Genomic DNA, 18252 nt, shown 5'->3' on the forward strand with positions numbered 1-18252 from the left:
CTTTAGAGTTTATGGCTCCATCAGCTGGCCTGCTGTCAGGAATAATTGTCTTGGCTAGAGGTGAAACCACTTGATGGTGAATTTGTTTGTCTGTCTGTTAAAGTGTTGCACAGCACCTTGGAGGTGCCAGGATAAAACCTGCAAATGCCTGATCCAGAGTTAGGTAGGCAGCAAGAGTGACAGAGAGGCAATCATCAAGAATGGAAAATTAAGAAAAAGAGAGAGAGAGAAAAGAAAGAAAAAGAAAGAAAGAGAGAGAGAGAGAGAGAAAGAAAGAACGAACAAACCAAAGAAAGAAAACCATCTGTGCCAGTTGCAAGCTGTATGACCTTGGATAAACCATGATGTCTCTTGGCCTCAGTTTCGTCACGTGCAAAATTAAGGGGTTTGATTTTCTAATGTCTCTTCTAACTCCTAAGACAGCATGTGATGTCTAGGACATTTCAGATTTGTGTTCCTTCCAATTAAATGATACATCTCAGAGATGAATGACCAGGGCAGAGCTCAGATGAATACAAAATGGAATGATTCATGCCCCTGTTCATATGACTTTTCCTGAAAAGTACCACCAGTCTTTGGTGACTTTGATTCCATTGGTTGGTCTCTTCAGCTTAGATGCTAAGGACCAATCCAGTTACTTGTCCATTCTATCTACCCTGGCTCTGGTAATCCACCCTCATTCCTATCAAAGTAAGTGCCACTACACATAATGCCTACTGATTTTGAGTTCCTTAGAGGCAGAAACGATAGGAATTCAAAGAGCGGAGCTGGAGACTCACATTTGACTCTCCTTACCATCTCCCTGGGCATCTTTGTCAAGAAGGAAGGCTTACCCACACTCACTTCCCGCAGGCTTTCTCAGTCATCTTGGAGGATTTTGTTTAAACAGATGACCAACTGACTCTCCCCAGGGCAGACCCTCTCCAGACCAGTTGGCACAAGGTGTGTGTGTGCGGGGGGAGGGGGGGGTGCGGGGAGCTCATTGTAAGGACTCCTATCTATAAATGATTGTGAATAGAAATAATGAGGCAAAGGCTTCTCGTCATATTTAGAGGAAAAAGTGGCACAATTCAGTGCAGTCTCAAAGCTTAATTAGGGATGTGTGTATGGAGACGGGTAGGCTTCATTATGGCTTAAACTACCACATCCCTACACATTCACACTCTCCTGGAGTAGAGTGCACTGCAGGGCCCAGCAATCACCATGAACAGCACAAGTCAGGGTTAGTCCTCCCCATGTCAGACAGCAGAATCGTTCTTTAATCCACCCTGTACCCCATATGTATCTATGGAGCCTGATGAAGCCCCGGAGGGATCTCAGTCAAGTCTCCCTGTACACAGACATACCTTTTTGCCACACCGGATCTCACACCACCGGGACTGGGATGGCTTCCCAAACTAGGTGGGTTTGGAAAGTATTTCCCCCTTCCACCTCAAAAAAGGGCTGGCTGACTGCAGAATTCCAGTACCCGCAAGGCGGGGGGTGGGGGGAGAGACAAAAAATCTTAGCCAAGCCCCAAATCATTGCCTTCCTCTGTCTTCTCTCAAGTTGCTTTTCTAAAGCAAAGGTCCAAATGTTGATGTCTTTGCAGATTCCTACGTATCTCTTACACGTAGACAGTTTTAAAGGAGAAAAGAATATATCCCCAAAAGGGAACGGGGAGAGCACAGAATATTTCAGTTTCTTCCCACTTGGAAATATCTTGTCGTGGATGATGCTACCCCTATCGCCACCTCCCTCCCCCCTCCTTTTTTTTTTTTTTTTTTGAAATATGGACAAAAAAGCTTAAAGTGTTTTCCATTTCATCAAAGAACATATATTACTTTAGTGGTTCGGTAAAATGTTGGTTTTATGCCCACCCCTTTTCAATCTGCCCATGTCTGAGGTGCTCGGGGAAGACGCACAATCGTGAGCAGCTTACGACACTCAGTGAGCAGTAGGTGCCTGTGCAAGCTCGCGCCTCACACTGCCTGGTGGAGAGAAGGAGCCCGGGCGCCGCTCGCCGCTTCCCGCGACGCCGCCCGCACCTCCCCGCCGCCCGCCGCCCGCAAAGCATGAGCGAGCCCGCTCTCTGCAGCTGCCCGGGACGCGAATGGCAGGCTGTCTCCGCGGAGTAAAAGGTGGCGCCGGTCAGTGGTCGTTTCCAATGACGGACATTAACCAGACTGTCAAATCCTGGGGAGTCGCGAGCCCCGAGTTTGGAGTTTTTTCCCCCCACAACGTCACAGTCCGAACTGCAGAGGGAAAGGAAGGCGGCAGGAAGGCGAAGCCCGGGCTCCGGCACGTAGTTGGGAAACTTGCGGGTCCTAGAAGTCGCCTCCCCGCCTCGCCGGCCGCCCTTGCAGCCCCAAGCCGAGCAGCAAAGTGAGACATTGTGCGCCTGCCAGATCCGCCGGCCGCGGACCGGGGCTGCCTCGGAAACACAGAGGGGTCTTCTCTCGCCCTGCATATAATTAGCCTGCACACAAAGGGAGCAGCTGAATGGAGGTTGTCACTCTCTGGAAAAGGGTGGGTAAGACACTTTTTAATTAAATTCTTTCCCGAAGATTTTTTTTCCTCCCTTTTCTTTGCTGCAGCATCTAACATGGACCAAATCACCATCTCTTTGATCTTTCCGTGGCTGTGAACTTTCTATGCTGCCCAGCTTTCTGCATGCTTAGAGGTGAACGTGTGGTTTTTGGGGAGGGGGGTCCTTCTTTATTTCTATGTATTTATTTGATTTTTTGCCCTTTTCTCCTCCTCCCCCGCTCCCCCTCCCTCGGAATAAAATATGATGTAGATTTCTGACCGAGCGCTTCCAATGGACATTCTCCAGTCTCTCTGGAAAGATTCTCGCTAATGGATTTCCTGCTGCTCGGTCTCTGTCTATACTGGCTGCTGAGGAGGCCCTCGGGGGTGGTCTTGTGTCTGCTGGGGGCCTGCTTTCAGATGCTGCCCGCCGCCCCCAGCGGGTGCCCGCAGCTGTGCCGGTGCGAGGGGCGGCTGCTGTACTGCGAGGCGCTCAACCTCACCGAGGCGCCCCACAACCTGTCCGGCCTGCTGGGCTTGTCCCTGCGCTACAACAGCCTCTCGGAGCTGCGCGCCGGCCAGTTCACGGGGTTAATGCAGCTCACGTGGCTCTATCTGGATCACAATCACATCTGCTCGGTGCAGGGGGACGCCTTTCAGAAACTGCGCCGAGTTAAGGAACTCACGCTGAGTTCCAACCAGATCACCCAGCTGCCCAACACCACCTTCCGGCCCATGCCCAACCTGCGCAGCGTGGACCTCTCGTACAACAAGCTGCAGGCACTCGCGCCCGACCTCTTCCACGGGCTGCGGAAGCTCACCACGCTGCATATGCGGGCCAACGCCATCCAGTTTGTGCCCGTGCGCATCTTCCAGGACTGCCGCAGCCTCAAGTTTCTCGACATCGGATACAATCAGCTCAAGAGTCTGGCGCGCAACTCTTTCGCCGGCTTATTTAAGCTCACCGAGCTGCACCTCGAGCACAACGACTTGGTCAAGGTGAACTTCGCCCACTTCCCGCGCCTCATCTCCCTGCACTCGCTCTGCCTGCGGAGGAACAAGGTGGCCATTGTGGTCAGCTCGCTGGACTGGGTTTGGAACCTGGAGAAAATGGACTTGTCGGGCAACGAGATCGAGTACATGGAGCCCCATGTGTTCGAGACCGTGCCGCACCTGCAGTCCCTGCAGCTGGACTCCAACCGCCTCACCTACATCGAGCCCCGGATCCTCAACTCTTGGAAGTCCCTGACAAGCATCACCCTGGCCGGTAACCTGTGGGACTGCGGGCGCAACGTGTGTGCCCTAGCCTCGTGGCTCAGCAACTTCCAGGGGCGCTACGATGGCAACTTGCAGTGCGCCAGCCCGGAGTACGCACAGGGCGAGGACGTCCTGGATGCCGTGTACGCCTTCCACCTGTGCGAGGATGGGGCCGAGCCCACCAGCGGCCACCTGCTCTCGGCCGTCACCAACCGGAGTGATCTGGGGCCCCCTGCCAGCTCGGCCACCACGCTCGCGGATGGCGGGGAGGGGCAGCACGACGGCACATTCGAGCCTGCCACCGTGGCTCTCCCCGGCGGCGAGCACGCCGAGAATGCCGTGCAGATCCACAAGGTGGTCACGGGCACCATGGCCCTCATCTTCTCCTTCCTCATCGTGGTCCTGGTGCTCTACGTGTCCTGGAAGTGTTTCCCAGCCAGCCTCAGGCAGCTCAGACAGTGCTTTGTCACGCAGCGCAGGAAGCAAAAGCAGAAACAGACCATGCATCAGATGGCTGCCATGTCTGCCCAGGAATACTACGTTGATTACAAACCGAACCACATTGAGGGAGCCCTGGTGATCATCAACGAGTATGGCTCGTGTACCTGCCACCAGCAGCCCGCCAGGGAATGCGAGGTGTGATTGTCCCAGTGGCTCTCAACCCATGCGCTACCAAATACGCCTGGGCAGCCGGGATGGGCCGGCGGGCACCAGGCTGGGGTCTCCTTGTCTGTGCTCTGATATGCTCCTTGACTGAAACTTTAAGGGGATCTCTCCCAGAGACTTGACATTTTAGCTTTATTGTGTCTTAAAAACAAAAACGAATTAAAACACAACAAAAAAAATCCCCACCCCACAACCTTCAGGACAGTCTATCTTAAATTTCATATGAGAAACTCCTTCCTCCCTTTGAAGATCTGCCCATATTCAGGAATCTGAGAGTGTAAAAAAGGTACCAATCATTGATTTTTTTTTTTTTTTTTTGTAAACTAAAATGTTTAAAATAAAATAGCATTTACAGTTTTTACAGACTGGTGTAACCTAAATGAATTGTTACTTGTGTTACAAGAAAAGCAACAGTTAAAATTTCCTTGTGGGGTGGCGAGGGGAGTTGTGCAGGGGCCAGAAGGAAATTCCAGGAGCAAAGTAGTCAGATTCATTTTGAAATTTTAAAGAAGGGCCAACAAAGCTTATCAGATTAATGACTTATGTTAATTTACTCCACATGAGTAAGGACTGGAAAAAGAAAAACAGCAAGACCCTTTATATTATTGGGGCAAGGACAGTGCAATCTAACCACCTTCAAGCAAGTGAGAGGTGGACTGAGGACTGGGCATCCTTGCTCAGCCTTTAAAGCAGAGAGCATTGCAAATGGCTTTTAAAAGGCAATGCCAGACAGTTTGTCCTAGGAACACGAAACATTTTTGCACTTAATGTAACCATCTTTCAAATCAACTCAAAATGTAACCATCTTTCAAGTCAACTCAAAATCTCATCCCCAAATGCCACCTGTTCTTAATTCTCCTGAGTCTTTGATTCACCCGACATAGTAGCATTTGTGCCCTTTTTGTACCCCCTGTTAAAGGGAGCCCCTCAGCTCACTGCTCTCTTTGGTCTGGCTGAGGGGAAGGAGGCAGAATCCTGATATTTAGGGCTGAAAGCTGTGCTTCTGGAGCACAGTGCTAAGACTGCAGCACGCTTAGGTTCCCAGACAGTGACAGCACATTCCTAGTTTCTATGGGGAACGAGGAGAAAAGCCTACCTCAGGATGAATGCCTGCAGGGTAATGACTTGTAGCAAGAGACTTTAGGGGCAGAGGTGACAGAGCAGTGATGGGGTGGGGAGAGTGGGAGAAGATAATCATCTGATCCTGTGTTTGCATATTTCTGAGATAGGAATAATTTGTTAAACCAGGACAGAAAAGCTGCCTCTTCTCAGATTGCCCTTTTGTGTAATGCTTGCTTTCCCTATTTCTTTCTTTTTTCTTTTTTCTGTGTTGGGATTGATGATTGCTCCTTCTCATCCCTCATAGGTTTCCAGGTCCATCATTGAGATTTCAGTTTCTATTCAACTAAAGAGTGAGGAAGTGGTGGTAGTGGCAATTGGTGGGTACAGAGAAGGGAAGGGGAAAGCTGTGTGCATTGGATGGAGGGCTCCTTCATCAGATGATAATTTAAGCAAATGTATGATTGAAATAAACTGTGATGGATGACAGATGCTGAACCAGTGCAGCCCACATCCCTAAGTCTTTCTTTTCCCTCTCTGACACTAAAGACTTACATCTTTCTGTTTTTATTTTTCCTTTTTTTTTTTTTTTTGAGAGAGAAGTCCAAATAGCAGGAAGAGGGATGGGGGGATGAGGAACCACACACTACCATCCCCCAAAACGCAAATGTCTCCAGCTACCAATCTTAGGAGGCAAAATCAGCTTTTTGAAATGCAGAATGGTATCACCAGAAGGTTTCCTTAAACTAAGGGTTGGTGGTAGGTTTCTCTTCTACCTATGGAGAAACCAGTATGCCTAAAAATATTGTTTCTAAGAGTCTCTTTCAAGATAAATATTTTGCAAATGTCTTTTAAGATGTTAAGCCCTGGGAGACAGCTTCTTACACACACACACACACACACACACACACACACCCCAACACCCCAGCTCATTTTTCCTGACCAGGAAACTTCATCTTGCTTTATTTATAATTAAAACATGACATTATGACACACATCATGCACATGACACCCATTCAGATTGTTAGTGTTCTAGAAGAGAGGTGCTTTGTTTGATAACTTTGAGGAGGGGGTTTTGAATTTAAGCATAATCATTTGGGTTTGCCTTTCTAAATAGCATACCACTCCGAGAGCAGGGGTAGCAGGAAAAAGATTCTCTCAGGTATGTGCCTTACCTAAAACCCTACTAAAGCGACCTCCTCTAGAAGACAGCATACCTTTTTTAGAAAAAAAAAAAAAAAATTGTAGCAACTGAAGGAGGGCTCCTTGGATTCCGTGAACTTAACCATCTCATAGGAAGGCTACAGGAATCCAGCGCCCAAAGCTGCTCTGGCTTGGTGCAATAAAGAGCTGTGTGGGTGTGCTTATAGGGAAAGCTTTCAGAAGCAAAACCTTCCTGGCAAGCATCAGAACCACAAGTCCCCTCCTACCCTCTAGAAATCTGAATATTGGAAACTGTAGTTTCTCTCCTATTGCCAAGACATTTTTATCTTTCACTCTTCTTGTTTCAAGGTGGCCATAAGAAAGAGAGAGAATAATCGTGCTTTGTTTTATGCTACTCCACCCACCCTGCCCATGATTAAATATCATATATGTAGAAGATCTTAAATCTATGCATATTTCATGAAGAACCATTGGAAAGAGGAATCTGCAATCTGGGAGCTTAAGAGCAAATGATGACCATAGAAAGCTATGTTCTTACTTTGTGTGTGTGTCTGTATGTTTCTGTGTTGTGTGTCTTTGTAGGCAAACAAATGTTGTCTACACAAACAGGAATTTAGCTCACATCATTTCATGTCCCTGTGACTCTAGCTCTGGAGATTGGTGGGGGGAGGGGGAAGGGGAAAAGGCAGGAATAAGGGAAAGTGGTAGTTTTAACTAAGGTTTTGTAACATTTGAAATCTATTCTTTCTCAAATTAATTAATCTTTAAGCTTCGAGAAACTTGCTCTGACCCCTCTAAGCAAACTACTAAGCATTTAAAAGAGAGTCTGATTTTTAAAGGTGTAGCACCTTTTTTTATTCTTCCCACAGAGGGTGCTAATCTCATTATCCTGTGCTATCTGAAAAGAACTTTAGGCCACAATTCACGTCTCATCCTGAGCATTGTGATGGATTGACCCTCCATTTGCAGTACCTTCCCAGCTGATTAAAGTTCAGCAGTGATATTGAGGGTTTTCGAATATTTATATAGAAAAAAAGTCTTTTCACATGACAAATGACACTCTCACATCAGTCTTAGCCCTAGTAGATTTTTAAGGTTGGACCAGAGGCAGCAGATTAAATGAGACCTGTCCTTTGCTGTATTCAGAAAAAAAAGGCAGTCGCTATGCTCAGTTCGTAGCCTTGCTATTAATAGTTGAGACCACCTACCCGCAATGCAGCCCATACTCCCAAGACTACAAAGTTGCCATCACAAAGAAAAGGTTATTCCAGTAAAAGGAAATAATTTTCTAAACAATGTAAAAATATTCTTCTGAACTTATCAAAGTATAAGAGTGCCCTGCCTTTTCTCTCTGCTTTCAAGAAGGCAGACATTTGGTATGATTTAGCATCAACAACACATTTATGAGTGTGTGTAAGCAATCAGAGGGGCAAATGCCACTTGTTATTCCTCCCAAGTTTTCCAAGCAAGTACACACAGATCTCTGGTAGGATTAGGGGCCACTTGTGTTTCTGGCTTATTTTAGTCGACTTGTCAGCAAGTTTGATGCTTAGTCTATCTGACATGGCCCAGTAGAAGAGGGCATTGATGGATCACATGAGATGGTAAAAGAAACATCATCACATACCCCTCTCACAGAGAAAATTATCAAAGAACCAGAAATTATATCTGTTTTGGAGCAAAAGTATCATAATGTTTCAGGCTAGTCAAACATCAATCATCTCCTCTAGATGAGTGGTGATGTTGGTTGATTTGGATCTGCCATTGACAGAATGTCAAATAAAAAGGAATTAGCTAGCATATGACCATTAAATAGGCTTCTGAAATATATACACACACTCCTACCTCTCAGTCTATCTCTGTATATATAACAGCACACACACAAACATGCACACACACATATGTGTGTGTATATACATATATATGTATAAAACCACATATAACCACACACACATACATATATAACCATACACACACACACACACACGTGCAGGCAGGTGACCACATTATGTAACTACCTTCTAGCACTAATTACCCTAATACTTTCTTCTTCATAATCAAACTTTTATTCAGGAGAGGATCTCATAAAATAAGTGACAGTTAAGATATAAAGGACTGATATGGCTGATGGTATTTTCAGGCATTAATGAGTAGGTAGATGCTTTGCAGGCTAGGGAACTTCTGGGCTCCTTATGCCACAGCAGAGTGTAACCTGCTGTCTAGTGGGAAGAGCCAGCAAATGGGAATATATTTTTTGAGAGTATTTTCCACCTCAGGGTTAAGAAATATATTTTTCCACTAAAGAATGCTCTACTCTGATTTTTTTTTTTTCTTTTCTGGGATTCAGGAGGCAAAATTCTTACTTCTGATTGGGCACCATCTCCTGGCCTTGCTCAACTGGACACAATTTCTGAAGACCTTTGCTTTTTTACTCCAAGTAAAGGGACTGGCTATTGCATTCTTACAGTTTAGACAAAGATATAAATGAGATGGAGAAATACAATTTACTGAGCAGTCACTAGTACGGTGCCTTTATCTAGATCACAATAAGTGAGGGAGGTGCCAGCAACCTTATCTTCACATGAAGAACTTGAGGCTTACAGAGGTCAGGTATGTTGTGCAAAGTCACCCAGCTAGTGATTGGAAGCACTGTGATGTGCTGATTGACTTGGTGGCCTTTTCACTACACCCTGTTTCTTTATTCCTTGAATGGTTGCCCCTCCACCCCTGCACATAACAAAGAGCCTAGAATTAGACTAGGAACAGGACACATGCTCAACACATTCTTGTTGAATGCCATGGGCACAATGCTGAAATCCAGGAATTCTGACCATGACTTGTTTGCTCTGGTCACTGGTAATAGGGCAACGCAGGACTCTGCCAATAGAGGAGACTTCTCCAGGGTTCCAGGAGAAGAAATGGCCAGTACATTCAGTCCAACCCCTTAAAATAGGATTTTAGATTCAGAGAGAGTAAAGTATAGACATCCATATGTTATTGTCAGGGATTTATCTGCATTTCTTCCTTCGTGATTAAATGGATCATGTGTCTATGGTAATGGTTCTCAACCAGGGGCAAATTTGCCACCCAGTGGACATTTACTTGTTTGTGTCTGGAGACATTTTACATTTTTATGCATGGGTGAGGTGGTGCTACTGGTATCCAGTGGGCAGAAGTATGGATACTGTGAAACATCCTACAAGCGAAGGACATCCCCTACATCAAATAATTATTTGACCTAAAATGTCAAGAGTGCTGAAGCTGACATTGCTGCTTCACGATGGAAAGTAATGGTGCTGTCTAAAGCATCATGCTGTGCTTCAGTTTTGCATGGAGTGGTCTTACTTCTGGGTTAGCTTTAGATTTACCTAGACTTATTCCCTTTAAGTCTTTCTCTTGCCAGGTAACTGGAAATCTAAATTAATAGCTGTTAGGTTCGTTGATAATCAGCAAAAGGGCCTATAGTTAACACATGCTTCTCAAAGAACATATGGCAAAACTTAAATTAACTAGGACAAAACTAGTCAGAACCCTCAATTGACCCACTTTTTCTTTAGCAATACCTCATTTAGGAAACAGGAAAAAAAAAATCAAGTTAACAGTGGAGATTTAATTAACAAGAAGGAAAATGAGAAACTTGATATTCCTTCCAGGAGGGGTTCTGCAGTCTGAACAAATCCAATCCACCAGCCTGTGCCTTCTTCCTCCCCAACCAAAACTGTAATGTATGTGAGGTGGTGATGAACCTCTATTTAAAAAATCAGTGTACTAAAAAATAAATGCTTGAGGGGATAGATATCTCATTTTCCATGATGTAATTATTACACATTGCATGCCTCTATCAAAATATCTCGTGTACCCCATAAATTTATGCATCTACTATGTACCCACAATAAATTTTTTACAAACTAAAAAAAAAAAATAAATAAAATAAGCTAGAAAAAAGTCAGTGTGCTCAGTCTAGTGGGTAGGGTGGACACATTTAGGGAAATGATCTCAGTCCTTAGAAACAGGATAGTCTAGAGATACAAGAATTGCAAACTGAAATCCATCTGGGGACACACAGGCAACACAGATGAGTGAGGTTCATGGGTAGATGAAATTATAAGGAACTGGATAATTCACTTAAAAGAATATAATTCACATTTGACTGGTTCTGGTTAATCAGAACATTTCTGCAGGGCAGGTCAAGTAACTGCTCTGGAAGAAATAGGGTCTAGAAGTCAGGAGTCATCATCTTTAGACATAGCACTGTTATTTATATGACTGGGATCATCTGTTAATCATCTTACTTACTTGGTCTCTGTCTCTACTTTAGATGGATTCATCTAGGTATTCCCTATGAAACTTTCCAGTTTGGGGCTTGTATTTTACTATTTGTTTCCCCACAATAAAACTTAAAACAAAAGTGGTTTTCAAGATAGTGTCACTTAACCAGAAAATTAAAATTCCCCTGAATTCCTTTTCCTCCAGACATTCTGATTCATCAGGCTTGCCTGAATATGAATGAGCAGATATAGGTTAAAAAAAATTCACTGAGAGTCAGGGGCTTCAGAGAGGTAGGTGGACATGCTGGAAAACAGATGAGAAGATGAGAAAGCTCAGGCATGTGTGGGTGGGAAAACTGGGTTTTTAGAATGTGCAGGAAGAGATGAAAGGGAATCCTAAAGAGGACACACACACTCACCCGCACATGAGACCTAAGACACAGGGATGTGCCGTGAAGTAGCCCCCTACCCACAAAAAAAAATAAATTAATTAATTAAAAAAAATTGTTCAGGACTCTGAACATGACATACTACATTGTAAATGGCCACAATGGATATTAGGAGTTGAGAGACCTTTCTAGTAAAATGGGGTGTGGGATGGGAGGGAAAGAGAGAGAAAGAGAGTTTGAGAAGAAGAAAAGGCAAGGTGGGGGAAGGAGATGAGAGAAGAGAGAACAAAACAAATCAGAAAGAAAAAAGAAAAAGAGAGAAGAAGAGGAGAGAGTTTCAAGATCTGTGTTTTATGCTACTCAAGTTATCATAAGTAGCTGTGATTACACTGATTCCTCAATCCTTTTCAATCATTTCTTTATTCTGTTCTACCAGGGTAGCTATTTGTCTGTTCTCAATGTAATGTCACAAAGTTATTTTCCCTTGTGTTATGAGAAGAAGGAATTCATTTTCTAGCTGCATCTTATTTCTCTATTGCTCAGCTAGCAGAGTGCTTGTCAACCCTGGCTGCACACTGGAACCACTTGGAGCCTCAATAAATACTGACTCCTGGGCCCCACCCTCAAGAGATTGTGAGTTAACTGTTCTGGGATGTGGCCTTGGTGAGGAGAATTATTATTATTATTATTATTATTTATTATTATTATTATTATTATTTTTAAGCTTCCCAGGTGATTCCAAAGTTCAGCCAAGGCTGAGAAGCACTGAGCTAGCGGGTTGCCTACCCACAGCATGGACAACTTAGCAATCTACAACATCCAAAAGTCTGACTGCAGCTCTTTAAAAATACATGGTGGGCTGGTGCCTAGGCTCCATGGGGTCAGGTTACATGGGCTACATGGCAGGGAGAAGGGAGTCACGTTCCCACATGCCTGCCATTGACTCCATCTGGTGGCACTGATAGAAGAAAGACTTGCAAGCATCGGTGTACTCAGAATTAGTCTCTGAGCACTCTATAGTTTACAAAGTGCTGTTTAGAATTATTCTTATATTTGTTTTTATTCTCCCAATAATTTCAGAAGGCAGACAAAAACTTGTCCCATTTTTAAGACAAGAAGACTCAATCTGAAAAGTTTCAGTAGCTTGCCCAAGGTCATTGTTACTGCTGGGCTGGCACTGAGAAATGCCTCTTCTAAATTCTGGGTCTTTCCTCCTCTACCACCTTCCTTTCCTTCTCTAATTGGTTGTGTCATTATAAGGTAAAGCTAGTCCTGCTCAAAATATACAAATCAATAACTCCTTTAGGAGGATTCTTGGAAAACCCATTGCACACAGGCTCCTACACCTCCTGCAACTGAAGTCTTGCAGTTACAAAGTTTGACATTATAGTGTCACCACTGCCCTTCTGTGTCTCCACCCCATTCCCAAGCCTGACACTCTTTTCTTTGCCATAGGAGACTCCATGACACCCAGGAGACAGCCAAATAGGCATCAATTCTTTCCAAATACCCCAACACTAAAATATTCCCTTCTCACTGAGTCTACTGCATCCATAGATTTGCCACCAGCTCTTCCAAGAATGTAAACACTAAATCCTAGTAGGACACTGATCGGTGGAATGGTGATAATTCTACTCCGGGGATTTTTGCAACTTAAACAAGGATTTTTGGGGGAAATAACCAAAGGAAATCACTCTAATGCTGGAATTTCATTTCAATTTCACTTAAACAGACGGTGGCATACATTTGGCCAGGACATCCGACCTTGTTCCCCTTAAATGAAACAACACAAGTGAATACCCACTTATAAGAGCAGATTTGTCAACAGTTTATGGGGTTTAAAGTAAGACCAGGATAAAGATTGGATCTTCTGTCATATTTTACCTCCTTAAACCAAAGTCTTCTTTAAAAATCACATATTTTTAGGTGTTCACCATCAGCATATTTATCCTCAGTGAAGAACTCTCAATATTGCAAACTATGTGTAGCAGGGATCTCTATCTCAGAAATATTGTAGGCAGCCTTCGGTAAAAGTGAGATGGCTCAGCAGTGCACAGAGCTAGCTGGATTAGTCTGCCACAGAAAGGTCTGGAAAAGCCAAGTTACACACAATTAATGGAACAATGCAACAATCTGTCTTCAGCTGGCCAAAGCAATTCTGTCATTTGTCCCTCAGCTGCAGAACAACCACTCACTCTGTTATTTTGCCTCACTGTCTCTGCTCCATAGTGATTTCATTTATGGTGAAATCTATATTTCCCTGCAACTGAGACTGCGTTTCTTTATTTTTTAAAAATTTTTATTCTAAAAATAAGGGGACTTCTCAGAATGCAGCAGCACTGCTTTGCTGTCCAGGTCATTTTTTAGTCTGAGTGTTTCATATTGATCCTTTTTGCATATTATTTCAAAAATCATAAAGGTACATAAAAAAAGAGCAAACATGCTGTAGGAAAGAAAAAGAGAAGCTACATTATAACTGAAATGCCACTAAAGATAACATATCACTCAGATGCCTTTAACTTCTGATTATATTGCTCAACTCATTCAATCAAAGTAGCACAACATTTCTTGTTCAGAGCTTAAGTCAACATTTGTGGAGTGAACAATAGAACCATTTAACTTGTAAATGATTGCAGCTGTGAAGGTGAGGCATTCTCAAGAGGACTGTGTTGGCATAGGCCTATCAGACTCACCATGAGAGTATGCAGAAGAGGCCTCTACTTCTTCCTGATCCATTTATGAAATGTGACCCCCACCTATAGGAGTGTTAATCATATATTTTACTTACTAGGTGCCTGGCAACCTACTAAATCCTCAAGATTTTCTCATTTAAGCCCTGCAAAAAGCCTTCATCCCTCCTTGCTCAGAGTAGTATTAGCATGCTCCCTTTACAAACAGGTAAACTGAGGTCTGGCAGGGGGTCAACAACTTGCCCAAGGTCACTTACCATGGTAGGATGATGTGTCAAGGGAGACACATTCCTTGGGTTCAAATTCTGGCTGAGTGACTTTGGCAAGGCACTTAACCTTTCTGATCATCAGTTCCTTCATCTATAAAATGAACATAGGGTTGTTATAAGAATCAAGCTCATTGTTATTGAGACTGAAAGGAGTTATTCCTTATAAAGTGCTTAGAATGGTGTCTGGCATATGGCAAGTACTAGATAAGTGTTTTCTAAATAAAATATAAATAGAACAAGGTCACATAGCCAGGAAAGGGTTGAATCCGGGTGTAACCAGGATTGTCATCCTGCAAAGCTAGGCTATCACCATTTTCTTCTGTGATAGGATGAGACTCAAAAACCTGAATTCCTGAAGGCTCTGGGTCTAAAAGAGGGATATGGAGGTAGTGAAGTCTGGAGTTGCAAAGACTACACATGGTTTCCTTCCCAGCTTTCTAACTGGCTGGACCTCAGCCCATACACCACTCACTGACTTTGTTCTGGTTCTTTAGTGGCTTGGCTTTACCATTGTGGTCTGGCAGCCCTGGTGAACCTAATCCCAGAATACACGTGGCCATGTGCACACACATTCGTGCACACATATCTTCCAGTTTTCCTAGGAGCTGAAGGCTAGCGGCCAGCTACGTGGGCCTTCTGGTGATGTGGCAAAACTCATTTCCCCATCTGAGCTGTTTGCTATCTGTAGTCAATTCCTGGAGGTGAAAAGCTGCTACCCAGCTTGCAATTGTTATCCAACTCCCAAACTCTTATTTAATATTGGCAATATTAAATCATACTGGCCCCTGGGACACTAAGCATACATCTTCAGCTGAAACAGATTTGCTGGTGTTTATTTAAAGAAGCTTTTTATTTGTGTACTCACAGCCATAGTTGGATGCTGCTCAAGTAAATTTAACAAATGACGAAGTACCCATCTGAGGTTGACCCTTTCTTCTGGCAGAGGAGGTCCTATATCAAGAGGCAAACTCCACGTCCCAGCTTTGACACTAATTTGCTCCTGGCCCTTGAGCAAGTCAGTTCCACCTGTCCAGAACTTACTTTCTTGTGTCTGTAGTGGTGAATTCTGGCTTTCCTTCTGGTTCTCCAATTTATTAGGTAGGGTATGAAGTTAAGGAGGAGAAAATAAAAGTAAGAGTAACTTTCCATACATTCTCCTTTGCTATCACTTATCAACAGGCAAAGCAATGAACTTCCCCAAAGGGAAAGACTCCAGTGTCTTCAGAGATCTACCACATCCCATAAGGAAAAACTATGTTTGGTCAGAGGGAACATTCTCTTTTGCAACTAGGGAATTGAGATACCAAAAGTTGAATGTGTTTCAAGCCACACCTTGTTCTTTGGGATTCACTCACAGAATGATTAAAGCATGCTCTGTCCGAGCTTTGGCCAGAAATATTGGGAATACTTTGGCCGTAGTGAAACCTCAATACTTGAATCTATACTACCAGGGGATGTTAGAGCTGTTGGGAAATTGAGGACACCTTCAGTTTAGTGTTTTATGTCTTTGCTGGCTTGTTTTATTGTTTGTTTTCTACCCTCCTTCATTTTTTCTTTCCTTCCCTCCATCCTTCCTTCCTTCTTTTCTTTTTACTAAATTTATAGTTATGAGCTACACCAGTCACTCACAACAAGAGCAAAATGGCACTGAGGGAGCAAACACTGTTTCTTATGTGGGTGAAATAAATTTTACTAATTTTTGGCATAAAGCATAGATATACATATAGTACATAAACAGATATACAACATATCTATGGTATTAAGATTTCAGGGAGGGGAAGTGATTAGGAAAAATAAATGTCTAAGTAGTATTTTCTAGGCAGGGGTGAGGAATGAAAAAAAAATGACTGGGAAATACTGAACTAGATAATGATTACAATGGGGGAGAAAAAAACAGCAAAAAGTAAAGGCATCACGGGAACCCCAAAAAGCATCACGGGAACCTCACCATGGTGAGGCTGGTGAGGTTCCTGTGATGTTTTTACTTTTTGCTGTCTTTTTCTCCCCCATGGTAATCACTGGGGAAGAAATGAGAAGGTCAAGGAAGTTTGGGTACTTCAGTATTCAAAACCAGGACTGAGACTATTTGGACAGGTTCATATGAGGGACTTTGTCTTATCAGCTCCTTCTGCACTCAACACATCCCAGAGTTGTCTTTATTTGGAGGATTCATGATGTACTAAAAAACTATCTGGTAGGGAATTAATTAGACAGAGCTTCTGCCATTTGCTGGCTTAGATAAATCAGCACTTTTCTGGACCTCAATTCCCTTGTCTATAAAATTCAGAAAACAATCCCTGCTCAGCCTGCTTCACAAGGATCTGGTAAAGATCAAATGAAATCATGTGAGTGACAGAACTTAAAAAGCTGTGAGGTCCTACGCAAAGATTTAAGGCAGTGGGAGGAGAGTGGTGAGAACCCGAACTGTGTGGTTGGCCCCTTACACAGAGTGACTTTTGAGGGCCACATCCTTAAACTCTTCTCCACAAGGATTTAATTCCTGCTCTTGGTCACTGCTCTGAATTAAGTCCTTCATGACTCTGTCATCCGTAGCAGGGAGCAGGGAGACAAGTACACCATTGGCTGCTTATTAGGAAGAAGGCCCTCCTGTCAGTTGACTTTTTTCCCTACCATATAACACAGTCTGACCCAAGTGGGGGCCTTAGGCAGTCACTAGTGTGACTCTGTGAACCTGTGTGTCCACATCTGTAAAATGACCATATCAGTGGCTGCCTTGTCGGTTTTTAGGAAGATTATCAGAGAGCACATGTGCGTTGAGTCGGCCAAATTGCTGGCCAGTAGTACATTCTCAATCAGAATTAGTCCCACCCCTGCCCCAACATCACAGTAGAGTGACATGTTATGTTTACAAAAATAGCCTCAGGGGAAATGTGGATGGCATTAGGAGCAATTGGTTCCCAGAAGCAGAAGCTAAGAAGAGGATTTAAGAAGTTGATTGAATGAGAACACTAAATTAGTAATATAAAAATTATCTCTAAAGAGGCGAGAACTGGAGTAGAGATTAGTAGGGCACGTAACATTGCAGAATAATTAGTAAACAGGATGAAGAATAGCACCCTCTCTGTTAGTCAATGGCAGCTGGAATGTTAAGAGGGAAGTTACAAAGATCCCCTACATCACTACAGATGCTCTGACACTTGCCTCAGGTAACTGTCTTTTATTTATTTATTTATTTATTTATTTATTTATTTATTTATTTTAATATAATGGTTCTTCCCAGTTCTGTCAACAGATTCAGTCCCCAGTCCTCCTTCTCTGAGCAGACCTCTCATCCGCAGCATATACCTGCTAGATCTTCTAAGAGCTAACATGGAGACTTCTGGAAGAAGGTGGGAGAGAAGTCCATCTCGGCTTGATTAACCATGTATCACATCATATTACTCCCATCTTAAAAGTGCACCCGTTGTTTTTCTAAGCCCTCACACAAAGGGTACTACTGTGGTCCCATATCTGTCAGCCCTTGAGAAATGCTGTTCTTGGACCTCACAGCCAAGCAGCCCTGAACTGCAGCAAAATCCAGCAACACATTCAGCAGCGAGCAGCCTGCTGAGCTCCACTGGTTTATCCGGGGCCACCAACCCCAAAGAACTGGGATGAAAGCAGATGTGAGAGAGGAAAAGGATCTGTTTTTGTTTTATTTTCTACCAGGCCCAGCTCTTTGTTGGGGGGGGGAAAAAAGAAGAAAAATCGAGCTCCAAGCTGGTGCCCTGCCAAGCTTCCTCCCCTTCCTTCCTAGTCCAAGCACTCCACCGTCTGTGCAGACTGCATAACAGCAGTTTCTGGAAACAGGCTGAAGAATCTGGGCCAGTCCAGAGGCAGTGGATTCCTGGTTTTTGTGTGGTGGGGTTTTAGGAATTTTATTTTTCACCTTAATTCTTTCAATAACTGCCAGCTGTTTGAAGCACATCCGTTATCAACAGCTTCTGTTTGTAAAATGAGACTGAAGGTATCCTCTCCAGAG

At 43.8% G+C, this 18252-nt stretch overlaps 2 protein-coding genes across 10 annotated transcripts in view; one reads left to right on the forward strand and one right to left on the reverse strand.

Annotated features, from left to right (window-relative positions):
* Positions 1 to 18252, reverse strand: part of CTNNA2 (catenin (cadherin-associated protein), alpha 2) — a 1228212-nt gene that overhangs the window by 361093 nt on the left and 848867 nt on the right. Inside the window, exon 1 of one of the 6 annotated variants that reach the window (XM_011968331.1) lies at positions 1347 to 1571. The exons of the other annotated variants lie outside the window; for them this stretch is intronic. The gene's annotated coding sequence lies outside the window, so the exon portion shown is untranslated. Of the gene's footprint in view, positions 1 to 1346; positions 1572 to 18252 lie in introns of those variants that run through there. 6 annotated transcript variants of the gene reach the window in all.
* Positions 1925 to 4790, forward strand: LRRTM1 (leucine rich repeat transmembrane neuronal 1). Of its 4 annotated transcripts, none has more exons than XM_011968322.1 (3): positions 1942 to 2512; positions 2645 to 2662; positions 2780 to 4790. In XM_011968322.1, exon 3 carries the CDS (start codon positions 2839 to 2841, stop codon positions 4405 to 4407), a length of 1569 nt encoding a protein of 522 aa, XP_011823712.1. In that variant the 5' UTR covers positions 1942 to 2512; positions 2645 to 2662; positions 2780 to 2838; the 3' UTR covers positions 4408 to 4790. The 4 variants fall into 4 exon arrangements, with proteins under 4 accessions (XP_011823711.1, XP_011823712.1, XP_011823714.1 ...); XM_011968323.1 differs by having other exon boundaries at positions 2065 to 2129; positions 2577 to 2662; XM_011968321.1 differs by lacking the exon at positions 2645 to 2662 and having other exon boundaries at positions 1925 to 2508.

The sequence above is a fragment of the Mandrillus leucophaeus genome, unplaced genomic scaffold (genome assembly GCF_000951045.1).
Source record: "Mandrillus leucophaeus isolate KB7577 unplaced genomic scaffold, Mleu.le_1.0 Scaffold84, whole genome shotgun sequence".
In the NCBI taxonomy this organism is placed as follows: Eukaryota; Metazoa; Chordata; class Mammalia; order Primates; family Cercopithecidae; genus Mandrillus; species Mandrillus leucophaeus.